Source organism: Hibiscus syriacus, unplaced genomic scaffold (genome assembly GCF_006381635.1).
Source record: "Hibiscus syriacus cultivar Baekdansim isolate YM2019G1 unplaced genomic scaffold, ASM638163v2 tig00002237_pilon, whole genome shotgun sequence".
NCBI lineage: Eukaryota > Viridiplantae > Streptophyta > Magnoliopsida > Malvales > Malvaceae > Hibiscus > Hibiscus syriacus.
In genome coordinates, this window is record NW_024061918.1 from 3,263,716 (window position 1) to 3,278,767 (window position 15,052).

The following is a 15,052-nucleotide window of genomic DNA, read 5'->3' on the forward strand; positions in this document are numbered from 1 at the left end:
TAGTGAGAAAGACTTGATGAATTTACCGATTTTGGCTGAATATCTATTCTTAATAAGTTCATAACCCAGAGTTGAGTGGGTAGTTCTAATCGCGAAGGACTATATGAACTTACCGCTTGAGAGGATGAGTTTTATTAAACTCTTAATGAATTCAAACCCAAGAGTTTGAGAGTTCCTAATGAGAAGAACATATTGAATGGGAGTTCCTAGTGAGAAGGACATATTGAATTCACCGAATTATGAGGCTGAATATTTATTCTTAATGACTTCTTATCCCAGAGTTTGGGTGGTTCATTAATAATGAACTTGAAGAAAGTCACCATACCCTTTGTGAGGTTGAGCTATTATAAAAGTTCTTAATTATTTCATAGCTTAGTTTGAGTGGTTTATGTTGATATAAACTTGATGAAATAACCTACGTAAGTGAGAAGGATTAGCCATCTTCTATGAAAAACGTTGGGCCGTTTTTCTAGTACACTTATTAGAATCCTAAGGAAAGAGGGCTAAACATATATACGCTTTTGTATATATTCTTTGTAGACACATCGAGAACTTTGGTGGATGAAGGGGTTAGTTGTGTGTTATGAGTTTACCCCAATCTTAGAAAGTTCCAGACTAGTTTCACTTATCTAAGAGAAAGATTGCTCATCATCACTATGTACTAGTTCCAGATATGTTCACTAGTGCTTAAGCAACTAATCTCGCTATTGCTCTTCTCATGTTTTAACTTCATTGCTCTCATCTTTACGAAAGAATTCTTTCGCATTAGTGGGGGGATGTTGGTAATGCTCAATTTGTAACAGTCTTTTAAAGGATTTTAATTCTATGTTTAATAGAATTAAATTATGATTTGGAAGTGACTATTTTTCCCTCACTATTTAGCCTAGAGGACAATTTCATTCACTTTGAGTAATCCCAAGCAAACATTTGCTTTGAAACACTCCTATCTTTTGAATGTTGTTTGAGTTGAGAGAAGAGCAATATCACCAAGTTCACTCCAGTTTTCGGGTGTACGAATTCTTGGAGAGCCGTGTTAATCTCAGGGGGTTGTTCATCCATAGTAGCGATTACACACATCGGGACGAATTTGCTTCTAAGGCAGTGGATTACCACGACACGGTTATCATTCTGATTGATTATTTTATTTAATATTTTTCAGTCAGTGCTAACGCCTCGTTTTGCAGCAGTCTATTTTACCAACAAAGCCAACATTTTGATGATAATGTTTGTTAACGATGTTGATATGCTTGCATTAATGAATGGATGTCTATAAAATTATGTCTCTGATACATGAAGGTATGATTAGCCACTGTCCATGGAACTCGATTTCTTTCCGGATTTTCTTATTTTATGTCTCGTGTGGTTTATATAAAATTTGATTCTTTTTAAGTGTGTAGTGAGAATGATTAAAGCTCGTTTGTATGCTCAAATTATATGAATTCTACCATGTATGCTTCTCTGACCCAAATAAATTGACCGTCGACGTCTATATATAGTCGGGTGCCTTTCTCCGATCACCATTTTCAACAAGGCCTCAAGCTTTCCGATGCTATTGTTTTCAGACATTTTTGTTTTGCCTTGAATTTCTTCTGGTATAAAAATAAGAACTTGTTTTCTTGGGTATCTTTGAGTATGCTTTTCATGTAAGTCGAGTGTGATTCTGTCTCCTCTTTTCAACTTGTGAACCAGGGATGGAGATTGGAAAGATGATAGAAAACAAAAGGGGTCCTTGCTCTGTCGACTATAGCAGTCTCGCTTCTTTGGCATCGAAACGGAAGAAGGCGGATTTGTCTATCTCCACAAAGGGTTTTCTAGCTGTCTTTACTCTACATTAAATCTCTTCTCGATGATACAAGTTATATCTAGATTCTAGATTCATTTCTTCACTATGTACTAAACCAAATGTTATATGATTTTGATTTTGTTTGTTGCAAATATTAGTATTAATTTTAGTTTACTCTTTCTTGCAATAGGATAGAAAAGAACACAGTGAACACATTGTCGCTCTGCAGCAGCTTGTTTCACCGTACGGAAAGGTCAATTCATTAATCATATACATCGGAGTAGCATTTGTTCATGTCTTTAATAACAGAAGTTGCCTATCCAGGTTCAACTGTGAAGCCGTGTTGGTTCGCTGCAGACAGATACTTCTTCTGTCCTACCGGAGGGAATGGAATACATACAATTTCTTCACGAACAAGTTAAGGTTGGTTTTTGTTTCCCATTGTACTTTTTGGGTATGCTGAGAAACATTTTTAGGGGTGTTTACAGGTGTTGAGTGCCCCGTACCTCCAAACAACACCAAGTAATACGCAGGTGAGCATCAAATGGGCACGAAGTAGTAAAATTTTATGATAAGTAGCATGAAACACTATAGAGATGTAAGTGACATTTTCATGGGATTTGTTTTTATGTTCCAGAATGTAGAGCATTATAGCCTGAGAAACCGAGGTTTATGTCTTGTTCCGGTCTCTTGTACCGTAGGAATTGCTCAGAGCAACGGTGCCGATATTTGGACTCCCATCAAGACCGCATCTCCTAAATTCGACTAAAGCTATCTCACAATTCAATTGACGTTTCATTTCAGGGCAATTGGAAGGATTCGGGATACACTGAATGGGTTTAGTAGGTAACCAACTTATTATCCAAGGCACAAAAATTTCCTGGTTGTAACAAAAACTTATAGAGGTAATGAACTAAGATATAGGATGGTGGTAGGCAGAATCATTGGTCTTAGATTAGTTTTATGTCGGTGCCGGGACCCATCTGCATTCGAGCTATTGGAGTATACAAACTTCCTGACATGAATTAACTGATGTGTCCTTTTGAAGCAACCCAAGGCACTCAGAATAGGGGATAAACGTACAGGTCATGATGGGAAATGGGAAATACATATTCACATTTTCAGATAATTAGTGACAACTACCTGTGCGTAGTATTTAAAATTCAACAGTGGCATTAATGGTGATCAGTTGGCGGTTGGCCTATGTGTTGAGAGGTCATTTTGTAATGGCGCTTTCTTTCACCATCATTGGCCTGAATTGTGGACCACCATCGGCAGCCATTGCTTAGAAATCCTTTCACATTTGACAGTTTTGATCACTGACCCCTACGTTGACACCGGCAGCATGTGCGTGCTGCATGGCTTGCGATGTATCTTCGCCGGAAACTGCACAAAAGTCTTCGAGGATTCATAGTTCAATTCATTAAATTTTCTTGGTATAATGCCAAATTAGCCTCCCAACATTTACCAAAATATCATTTTGGCCCTTATTTTTTTAAACATTTTTACCCAAACATTTCATTTTAGGGCAAAAAAGCCCATAATATTTACTTGAATAGTCACTTTGACCCTTATTCTTTTTTTGAAGCAATTTCATTTTAGGGTAAAAAAGGCCTCATTTTGAGATGTTAACCGTTTGTTAACTAAGGATTTTCATCTACGGATGGACCCTTTTGACCCAAAATGAAACATTGGGGGCCAAAATGATCATTTTAGAAAACGTTGGGGGGCTAATTAAAGCACGAACCGAGTGATCTCCATGGTAAAGCAACAATTATCGTTCCTTGAGAGAACGTCAAGGGTGTGAGCGTTCAATGTTAAGAGGTGAAGAGTTATTTTAAAACAAATAATGTCTTGTACTTACCCAGATTAATAGAAAATGAAGAAGATTAAAACCTTGAGAAAGATCCATATTTAATTTAAATAAAATAACAGTAAATAATAATAATAAGGGTAAACTACGCCAGTGGTCACTAATGTTAAGGTAAGTGTTCATTTTTACCACTAATGTTTAAAAAGTTACAAATCAGTCAATAACATTATCGTTTGTTACAAAATGGTCACTTGATGTTAACAATCGTTAATAGGTGTGACAAAAAACACAGCTAGACCGTTTTTTGCTGAGTTGGATCGTTGATCGCCACAGCTGGACCATTTTGACTAACTCTTTTTCTTCATCAACTCGTTACCCGTCTTCTTCTTCTTTTCTTCTTCTCCATTTTTCTTCTTCTTTCTTTCTTTCTCTTCACTTTTCTTTTCATCGCCACTTCAGTAGAATCTGTCTCATTATTTCATCACTAAAGCTCTTCGATTCCGGTCAAATGCCTTCATGAAACAAAACCGATCAACATCACATTACCACCAAAATATGTTAACAACTTGACCATTTGTGAAGAAGAAAAGAAGAAGATGGGGTTGGGTTGAAGAAGAAGAAGATTCATTTTTTCTCCCTTGAATTTCGATGAGAAATCTGAACATTCCACCGTCAAGAAACACCAACTACCACTACCACCAACAACAACAACCCCTCTCGACTTTGATGATCTTCAAAAGCTTTTCTCTTTGGTTTTGACGTTGAGGCTTTTACATTCATCGTCAACCTCTGGTTAGCTTCCAATGAGACTTTCGTTGATTTCGGTACATGGGTTATGAATTCCCGCCTCATCGAAACGCCTTTGCTACATGATATCATATTGAAAACTTTTAACATTTTTGCGCCGGCGAAACCTTGACGAAGGCCGCAGAGTGCTTGAAGAAAATCCTGGAGGCTGATTTACGAGGCATGCTGGTTTATGGGGTCAAACATACAACCGATAACACCGATTGTGATCGAAATTTTGAGGGTTTTTTTTACAGAGTATTGAATTCACCAAGTCTCTCAAATTTCACTACCCTTCGTTCATTAAGTTTTCATTTATTTATTTATTTCAAAAATTTAAGACGATGAACATTATGAAATCGATCATTAATTTTTTTCGCAGAAACATGGGGAACGACTGTGACAGTTTTTACATATGTTTTCAAAGAAATATTGGAAAAAGAAAAATAAAAGTGCAAAATGGGTGACGCTTAAGTGAAGAAGAAGAAGATGGGGAACAATTTGAAGAAGAAGAAGAGCAAGCCAAAATGGCCCAGCTGTGGCGGTCAACGATCTAACTCAGCAAATAACGATCCAGCTATATTTTTCGTTACGCCTATTAACGACTGTTAACATCAATGACCATTTTGTAACAGACGATAACGTTAGTAACTGATTTGTGACATTTTAAACATCTGTGGTAAAAAAACACTTATCCTAACATTAGAGACCATTGGCGACCATTGGAGTAGTTTACCCAAATAATAATCACAATCCAATTTATAATTCTCTCAAGGGGCATGAACATGATACATACATGAGCCCCCTGCTTTTTATAAGGGCACACCTTGTTCATATCACTTTGCCTTATAGTAGTGTCTGATAGACTGTATACTCGATTATTATGTCAAGATCAAGCACATATTTATGAAAGCAACAAAGGCTAACACAAATAAATCACTCAACCTTGCTGCATTAGGTTCGACTTTCTCTTGCAATAACTGGAATCTGAACCGAAGTGTCTACGAGCTTGCGGAATTGGGTTGAACTTTCTTCTGCAAAAATTGCAGTATGTGCTCCCGTTTCCAATTGTCAATTCTGCACAAGAATCGCAAGAGTTAGGGTTGTTTTCACCATAATGCAAGCAAGGATAATGCAAACTACAAAATTGGGACACTGTTGTTTTCTAACTCCCAAAAAAGGCTCCTTTTTTTTGCATGTATGCATGTATCTGGAGAATTAACAAGACAAAGCTCACTCGTCTAAACAAAACTAGAACTTACTGCATAACGTTTATGCCATAAACGAAGATCACTTTTATTCATATTGCATCTTTCAGTATAGCTTTAGAGAGAGTAGATTATAGAGGGAGAAAACAAAAGGGGCAAGGTAGAAGATAAACATGCTAGGATGTTGACTTTAAATGCTGAGGAAGCCAAAGTTGCTGTCCGAGCAAATTCTTCTTTATTCAGTGAATATAGCATTTCAATTCAATATGAGCTAAGTGCATCAATAAGAGGAACCTAACCTTATAATTTCCTTATGTTGGCCCTCATCATCCAACATGATCAACTTGGGAGGAGAATTGAAAAGATATTGAGTTTTAACTGTCGGAAATTTGTCCTTCTCTTCTTCAATGAAACCAACGATTTCCGGATAGAATACTAGTTTCCTCATGCACACTTCCAGTATTGCACCTGAATATGTAATCTGCAATTGCACAAATATAGATACAAACTTTAGAAATTGGGGGAAAGAAAAAACACACAGCAAGAAACATGATTGAGAACAAGGGAACAACAAATATCTAGAATTTAGCAGCTTTTTATCCAGCAGTCCCATTGTATTGTTCGCTTTGCACCTTTCACGAATAAAAAGGAGAAAACCAAAATCAAAGTGAGCAGACTAAAGGGACACAGAAGTGCAAGTCACAATTAAGGGGATTCCCTACTTGAAGATGACTATAGTCGGGGAATTAGTCGTTATACGATGTAAGAGTACAGTTGTTGGTAAACGGCATTTCTGAAAGAAGACAAGACATATCCCATATTTTTACATGCAAAGTCTAAGAAGCTAAAACCCTTAATACAAATAAAAAGTGTCATTTTGTCAGAGGTACCTGCATTAGTATCATACATGCTAGGGGTTCAATAGCTATGTAAGAATCCATGAACACTTCTGCTAAACAGAAACATCCTCCCTTTCGCAACTCTCAATCTAATCTAAGAATTAAATGACTTCCAGTAGGTGCAATATAGAACTGAAAAAGATTATTTGGAAGAAGAAACATAGCGGATGAAGAGTAAGAGAGATTTAGTGAACAAACATTGGTGGTTGGAGATCTAGTAAAGCATAAAATCTTGAACCTTCCTCCAATGCCAAAAAAAAAGGAAGAAAAGCCATCTCCAAAGCACATTTCATACCTTACTTGTAGAATCATCCGAGTCTTCCGTGCAACATTTTTTGCAGTCAGATATCAAGTCTGTCATCAAAACATATAGTTACAGTCAGATTTTTTTTTTGCTAAGAATTGAAGACCTCGTTAAAAACCTCCTTCTTGATTAATGGAGCTTGTAAGAAAGCTCCTTAATCAGAGGAAGGAGGAAAAGAGTGCCTTAGGATTATATTAAATATCTGGAATTACATAAGATACATCCAGAGAAACACCCCCATTAAAAACAGAAAACCATAAAACACCAGTAAACAACCATAAACAACAACACTAATTTAGGCTAAACCAACTAAGCTAAGGCAACAGCCTCTGATTGGGTGACCTGTTTACCAAACTAGCAACACCATTACAGACTTTTAGCCTATGCATAGCCCGAAAAAAACACAAAACATTAAAACAATAAGCTTACTACAATCAACCAATCCCCTGCTTAGCTAACTTGTCGGCCTCCATATTACAACTCCTAGGAATCCATCTAAGAACAGTGCCCGTAGCAGTAATTAAAGCCCCAATTTCCTCCACCAGAGAACTGAAAAATGTAGGGGAAGAGAGCTGCTTAGAAACCCATTCCACTGCATTTTTACAATCACTCTCTATAATAAGTCTTCCCTTCTTAGCCCATTCAGAGGAATATAAAAATCAATTCCTTCCTTAATAGCTGTCAATTGTTTGGTCTTCAGTGTTGTGTTTAACATGTAGCATAAACACAACAGAACAGTTGTGTTCTTTAAATATCTCCACTGTCACTCCTTTTTCTCCTGTTAGAAAATTCATTACACATAGCACACAATGACATTGCCACATCACACCAAGTCTTCCCACCTTAAACTATTATTCTATGGCTCAGCATACTCGACACTAACATCATAAAGCAGTAGAATTGCGAGGAAGCTTCATTTTGTACTGAAGGTAGCGAATGGTTCTATATCTAATCAGTGCAGTCAAAATGTTCCAAACTGCATGGGAGGACGACAACCAAACAAGTGCCCAGTGAGCTTTTTGGTGATAGATACACCTTCCCACCACATCTAACTGGTGCTGCAGTTAAAATCCAAACCGATTGCACAAAGGAGGTAGAGCAATTCAATTTGAATAGAGCCTAAGGAATTTGATCACACAAAAGGAGGCAGGACAATTTGAACAACTATAAAACTGTAATACCTCAAATTAACTACAATTTTCCTAAAAGAAACAAAAATAGTAAAGCCATACTTCCCTAAATCGTCATAGAGCATTTGGCACTCAAATGATAATCGTCATAGGAGCCGAAACTTGAGAAATTTCAGAGAGAAACTAACTTAAACAGGCAATTCTAATTCCTTTAACCAATCAAACTGTCGCTTCCACCTAAAAAGATGAGTATATTAAGAATTGAAGCTTGACCTCATTACATGGAACTGCACTGCAGTCAACTTGCAAAAGTGTCAAAATTGATGCATCATTGCCCTCAATTTAAGATTAGACAAAGCCTCAGAGACCATAAAATCAAAACCCAAAATAAAAATAAAAACTAGACCATAAACAGATAACACCAAAGCCAATCCAAAGAATTAATCAAACACTCAAAGCCTTAAATTTCCAAAATTTAATCAAACAACCCGATGTAACTGCTTAATAACGGAAACCCAATACGATAAAAAGGTAGATTTTTGTTTTTTTTTTGAAGAGGGTATTGATTCAGTACCTTTGTCCTTGACGTACTCGGCAAAAGTGTTGCAATCAGAACAAATGGCCAAACCCGTGAATCCCAGATCCTCACATTGCTTTGGATTTAGTTGTTCTTTGGATGATGATACCATAACGAAGGAGTAAAATGAAATTAAAACAATTATCAAGACCCAACAATGTAATGTGTTCCTCGACATCTCTATCTCACTGTTTTCCTTCAGCTAGTCTTCCTCTTCAAACTTCAATGTTTGAAGTCTTCCTCGTAATTGAAGGAGAATGCAGATCCGGAAAGGGTGTTTGCCCAAATCAAAACGACGTCATCTTGTCAGTTTAACAATGTAAAGTAATTTATTAAATTATTATTAAATGTTATAAAATGAAAAAAATAAAATAGGTAAACTATATGTTTAGTAACTAAACTATCAGTTTTATTTTGCTTAGGTACCTAAACTTTTATTTAATTTAAAATCATACATAATATTTACTTTTTGTTTCGTTTTGGTATTCGACGTTAGAAACTTATAGCCGCTAGAAACTTAGCATAACTGTTATATCATGATACTTTTTATGAGTAAATTACATCAATAATCACTCAACTATCTTCTCACTCTTATTTTGTTCACTGAAGTTTAATTTTTTTAATTTATTTACATAACTTTCAAATTACTCCTAATTTAATCCTTCTAACTTTCAAATTTATTTTTTATTTTATATATTAATAAAATAATAATAAAAAATGTCATGTCACAAAAATTATTAATGAAATTAATTAAAGTTATTAAAACATGAGCAATTTGAAAGTTGAGTAGTTAAATTGAAATTTTTTAAACTTTAGTAACCAAAATAGGAGTGAGAAGATAGTTAAGTGATTAATGATGTAATTTAGCCATAAAAATGTCACGTGTAGTAGTTCCATTAAGTTTTTAACAGTGGGTATTAAAATGAAACAAAAATGATAGTTTAAGTATTAAACATATAGTTTATGCAAAATAAATAGATAATAAGAAGGAGATGTATGTGAAAATAAGAATAGTAATAGATATTAAAGATCTGATAATAAAATGCATAAAAAATTATCTTATAGATAAAGATAGACATCTATATGAATATATATTCATAACATTCCCCCTTTGTTGAAAATATTTTGATGTTTCGATATAAAAAATTAAGTTTAAATGAATTTTAAGATTTTACAAATGATTTTCTAAGTATATTCGATTCAATTAATCGAATATCATCAAATTATTACTCTAAATCTTTCAAGATCAATTTTAAACCTTACTAAATGTGTAAATGTTTTATACTTAATATATCTTTGAAATAACTTTCACAAAGTATTTTGAACCAAAATCAAGCCTTAAATTCAATTATTCAAAGGCATGCACCTATGTATCAAACTATGCATCGATGCACCGATGATTTAATTGAACATCGAATGCATTTGATTCATCGATGCACATACCATGCATCGATGCACTCAGGGTTTTATAAAAACATCGAATGCATTTGATGCACATACCATGCATCGATGCATTCAGGCTTTTTCAAAACATCGAATGCATTTTATGCATCGATGCACTCTTAGTGCACCGATGCACTGAGAGTCCAACGGTCAAAATATTTGAATTTTACACTTGATGCACCGATGCACCTAGGGTATGCATCGATGCATGAGACGCTCCCAACTGATTTTATTAATTGTTTTCACACTTAAACGGCTCTATTGACTCCACTAATCATCCCCCAACATTCAAAAGTGATTCAAGGTGTATTTAAGCAAGTTTAGAAGCCATTGATCAATAACAAGAAACATCAAGCAACTAGAATCAAGAGAGAATCAAAGAGAAAGCATCAAACCTCAAGTTTGAGCATTTCAAGCCTATATTTCATTCAATATTCATTTTGCTTTCAAGAACACTTATTGTGCTCAATTGTATTCATTCTTGAGTGTTCTTTTCTTTGTTCTAGAATTGTGCAAACAATCTACCTTGTGAGGATTTCCTTGTAAGTTTGCAAATTTGTATTGTTCTCTTTGGGAGAGAGTGTTCTCAAGAATTTGGGGTATAATTCTTGAGGGTTTGTAAGGTTACTCTTTGTCCTCAAAAGAAATACAAATTAGTGAATTTGTGGAAAATCCTTAGTGTGGATAGCTAAGGTACTGGACGTAGACTTTGGTTGAGAAAGTCGAACCACTCTAAATCGCTGTGCAAATTTCTTTCAATTTTCTGCAAAAACTTCCACCAAAATATTAATTGCCAATTCACCCCCCTTTTAGCCATATTCGTCAATTGATTAACTCAACAATTGGTATCAGAGCCTAACTCATTTGAAGGTTTAATCACCTCTTGAGTCGATTTGGGAAGAGTTACATCGATAATCAAAGTCATCAATGGCCTCTACTTCAAACTTCGACTCCGGTCTCGATTCGATGCCCGTCAACAAGCCTCCTTTATTCAATGGGGCTAATTATGCTTATTGGAAAAAGAGGATGATGTACTTCATTCAAGCAAGTGACATGGGAGCATGGAATGTCATAGAAGAAGGATACTTCAAGCCTCTCACTCATCCAAGATTATGGAGTGAAGGAGAGACAAAAATGTTCCAGCTCAACTCCAAAGCCATCCATATCATATTTTGTGCTCTTGGACTAGATGAATACGAAAGAGTTTCATCTTGTACAACCACCAAAGAAATATGGGACAAACTTCAAGTCACTCATGAAGGTACCGATGAGGTAAAGAAATCTAAAATTAGTATTCTAACACATAGCTATGAAAATTTCAGGATGAAACCAAATGAAGATATCAAAGCTATGGCGGATAGATTCTCAACGATTGTCAATGGTATCAAATCATATGGAGAGATCATTTCAAATGAAAAGCTTGTAAGGAAGTTAGTCTACTCCCTCCCAAAATCGTGGTAATCAAAGAAGACGGCAATCATCGAGTCTAAGGATCTAATGTTCTTAACTCTTGAAGAGCTAATCGGTTCACTCCTCACTCATGAAATGATGCTTGAAGATGAGGTGGACCTTGATAAGATTGAAGAGACACCAAAGGAGAAGGAGAAGAAGAAAAACATTGAAGTTGCTCTCAAATCCACAAAAGATGAGAGTGATTCGGATGAAGATGAAGATGACGAGGAAATGACATTGTTTGCCAAACGGTTCAGAAAAATGATGAGACCTTACCGAGGAAGAAATTTCAAACGAAATGAAGGCCTAAAAAATGAACCAAAAGATAAGGACCCGATCATTTGCTATGAATGCAAAAAGACGGGGCATGTCAAATATGATTGCCCACAATTGAAGAGAAAGGTTCAATCAAAGAATAAGCACAAGGATCATGTGGCTACATGGAGCGATGAAGAAGGTTCCGATGAAGAGGAACAAGAAGTAGGAAACTTGTGCTTGATGGCATTCGGGGAAGATTCTAAGGTAACCTCTAACTCATCTGATTTTGATGATTTATCCTATGATGAGTTATTAGAGGAATATAATGGGTTGGCTTCGGATTATGAGAAATTGTTTTTAAAATATAAAAATGATATTTCAAAATTGAAAAATGAAAATAAACTCATATCCAAAACCAACAACGATCTTGAAAGTAAAATCAAAGATTTGCAAATCAAACTAGAAGAGTTTGTAAAGAAAATTTTGGATTTGCAAAATTTACTTTCAAAGGTCAATGATGATCATCAAAAGAAAATTGATGATCTTAAAACTTCTTTTGATAAAGTTGGAACAAAACATTTTGAAAATGGAGAAAATTCAAAATCCAACTTTGTAAGAAAAAGTTTTAAAAACTACAATCATAGAGGTCCCTAAAGAACCTCTAATGGAAAAATCGTTAGATGTATATGGGTTCCTAAAGAGCTCATTACTACTAAAGATAAGGATATCCTACACAAATAGATACCTAAGGGGACTAGGATTTTGGAAACTAATGAATATGGACCAAAAAGAATTTGGGTACCAAAAATTAGAAATTAATCTATGTTTGTAGGAAAAGGAGCATTGCTACAAGGCACGAGAAATAAATCCAAATTCATGGTACCTTGATAGTGGATGCTCAAGACACATAACCGGAGACAAAAGTCGGTTCATTGAGCTTAATGCCAAAAATGGAGGAGAAGTGACTTTTGGTGATGATTCAAAAGGTCACATTGAAGGTATTGATATTATTAGTAATACCTCTTCCATACAAATTAAGAATGTTTTATATGTGAATGGATTAAAGCATAATCTATTGAGTATTAGTCAATTTTGTGATAAGGGATTCAATGTCATGTTTGATATTAATGGTTGTAAAGTCATTGACATTGCATCTAATCGGATTATGCTTTTTGGTCATAGAATAGGAAACATATACATTATGCATTTAGATTCTATTGATATGACTAATTTGTGCCTAGTTGCTAAGGATGAACATAATAGTTGGTTATGGCATAGGAGACGAGGACATGCTAGTATGAGTGTTTTGCAACGGCTAATTCAAGGTGATTTAGTTCAAGGGTTGCCTAAGCTTAAATTTGATAATGATAAAATCTGTGATGCTTGTGCTAAAGGAAAACAAAAGCGAGTTTCTTTTAAATCCATTAATGACGTATCAACTAGTAGAGTATTACAATTGATCCATATAGATCTTTTTGAGCCAACTAGGACTACTAGTTTAGGTGGAAAACAATATGCATTTGTCTTGGTAGATGACTATTCTAGATATACTTGGGTTCTATTCTTAAGTACTAAAGATGAAGCATTAGAAAAATTCATCACGTTTTCAAAAGTAATCCAAAACAATAAAGGTTACTCTATAACTAGTGTTAGGAGTGATCATGACACTGAATTTGAAAATTTTGGATATATTGAGTTTTGTAATTCTAAAGGTATTAGCCATAATTTTTCAGCACCTAGAACCCCTCAACAAAATAGAGTTGTTGAGAGGAAAAATCGAACTTTAGAAGAAATGGCTAGAACCATGCTTTGTGAAAATAATTTGCCAAAATATTTTTGGGCGGAAGCCACAAATATCGCTTGTTATGTTGTAAATCAAGTAATGATTAAGCCAATTTTAAAGAAAACTCCATATGAAATTTTCAAAAATAAAAAGCCTAACATTAGCTATTTTCATCATTTTGGATGTAAATGTTTTATTTTAAACAACAGTAAAGAAAACCTTGGTAAATTTGATGCTAAAAGTGATGAAGGAATTTTTCTGGGTTATTCCTTAAATTCTAAAGCTTATCAAGTATTTAATAAGAGAACTTTAGTTGTAGAAGAGTCTATACATGCTGTTTTCGATGATAATCCCCTTCTGAGGAAGGATTCTTATGTGAATGATGATGTAGGTATTATAAATACAAATGAAGTTAGACATGACGTTGAAGAACCATCATCAAAGGAAGAAACAAAAGATGAGGTAACGCATGATCCTCTTGAGAATCCAACCATTGAAGAAAGGGAAGTATCTTATCCAAGAGAGTACAACTATGTCAATGATGGTGAGATTATAGGTGATCCATCCAAAGGGGTAACAACTCGATCTTCTCTTATAAATATTTGTAATTATGTTCCATTTATTTCATGCATAGAGCCTAAGAATATTAAAGAAGCATTAAAAGATGAACATTGGATTATGGCTATGCAAGAAGAATTATATCAATTTGAGAGAAGTAAAGTATGAACATTAGTTGAAAGGCCTAGTAATAAATCTACTGTAGGTACTAGATGGGTATTTAGAAATAAACTTGATGAGAGTGGTAATATAGTGAGAAACAAGGCTAGACTTATTGCTCAAGGGTATACTCAAGAAGAGGGCATAAACTATGATGAAACATACACTCCCGTAGCTAGGATGAAAGCAATTAGAATGTTATTAGCATTTGCATGTTTTCATGAATTTAAATTATATCAAATGGATGTTAAAAGTGCATTTTTAAATGGTTTTATAAAGGAAGAAGTGTATATGGAACAACCTCAAGGTTTTGAAGATTCAAAATTTCTGGATCATGTTTTTAAATTGACAAAAGCGCTTTATGGTTTAAAACAAGCTCCTACAGCTTGGTATGAAAGATTGTCAAATTTTTTAATTGAAAAAGGTTTTTCAAAAGGGAAGGTTAACACTACATTGTTTTTAAAGCATAAATGTAAAGTTTTATTAGTAGTTCAAATTTATGTTGATGATATAATATTTGGTTCTACTAATGATGTTCTTTGCCAAGAATTTTCTAAGCTAACGCAAAGTGAGTTTGAGATGAGCATGATGGGGAGCTCTCATTTTTCTTGGGACTCCAAATCAAGCAAAGAAAAGATGGCATCTTCATCAATCAAGCTAAGTACGTCAAAGATATGCTCAAGAAGTTTGGACTGGAAAATGACAAACCTCATGACACTCCAATGAGCTCTTCAACAAAGCTTGACTTAGATGAAGGAGGTAAATGTGTAGATGTTAAATTTATATAGGTCAATGATTGGATCTCTACTTTATCTAACTGTAAGTAGACCTGACATTATGTTTAGTGTTTGCTTATGTGCTAGATTTCAATCATGCCCTAAGGAATCACATTTACTAGC

General features: G+C 34.8%; 2 protein-coding genes across 2 annotated transcripts; one reads left to right on the forward strand and one right to left on the reverse strand.

Moving 5' to 3' along the window:
- Positions 1-1,683: 1,683 nt before the first annotated feature.
- On the forward strand, positions 1,684-2,552 carry LOC120139220 (transcription factor bHLH153-like). The gene is made up of 5 exons (XM_039154532.1): positions 1,684-1,817; positions 1,974-2,036; positions 2,141-2,206; positions 2,272-2,316; positions 2,421-2,552. The coding sequence occupies exons 1-5, from the start codon at positions 1,692-1,694 to the stop codon at positions 2,550-2,552; spliced, it is 432 nt and encodes a 143-aa protein (XP_039010463.1). The 5' UTR covers positions 1,684-1,691.
- A 2,561-nt stretch (positions 2,553-5,113) lies between these two features.
- On the reverse strand, positions 5,114-8,748 carry LOC120139230 (selenoprotein F-like). The gene is made up of 4 exons (XM_039154538.1): positions 8,498-8,748; positions 6,785-6,843; positions 5,890-6,071; positions 5,114-5,459 (listed from the first exon to the last, which is right to left on the reverse strand). The coding sequence occupies exons 1-4, from the start codon at positions 8,676-8,678 to the stop codon at positions 5,384-5,386; spliced, it is 498 nt and encodes a 165-aa protein (XP_039010469.1). The 5' UTR covers positions 8,679-8,748; the 3' UTR covers positions 5,114-5,383.
- Between the last annotated feature and the right edge of the window lie 6,304 nt (positions 8,749-15,052).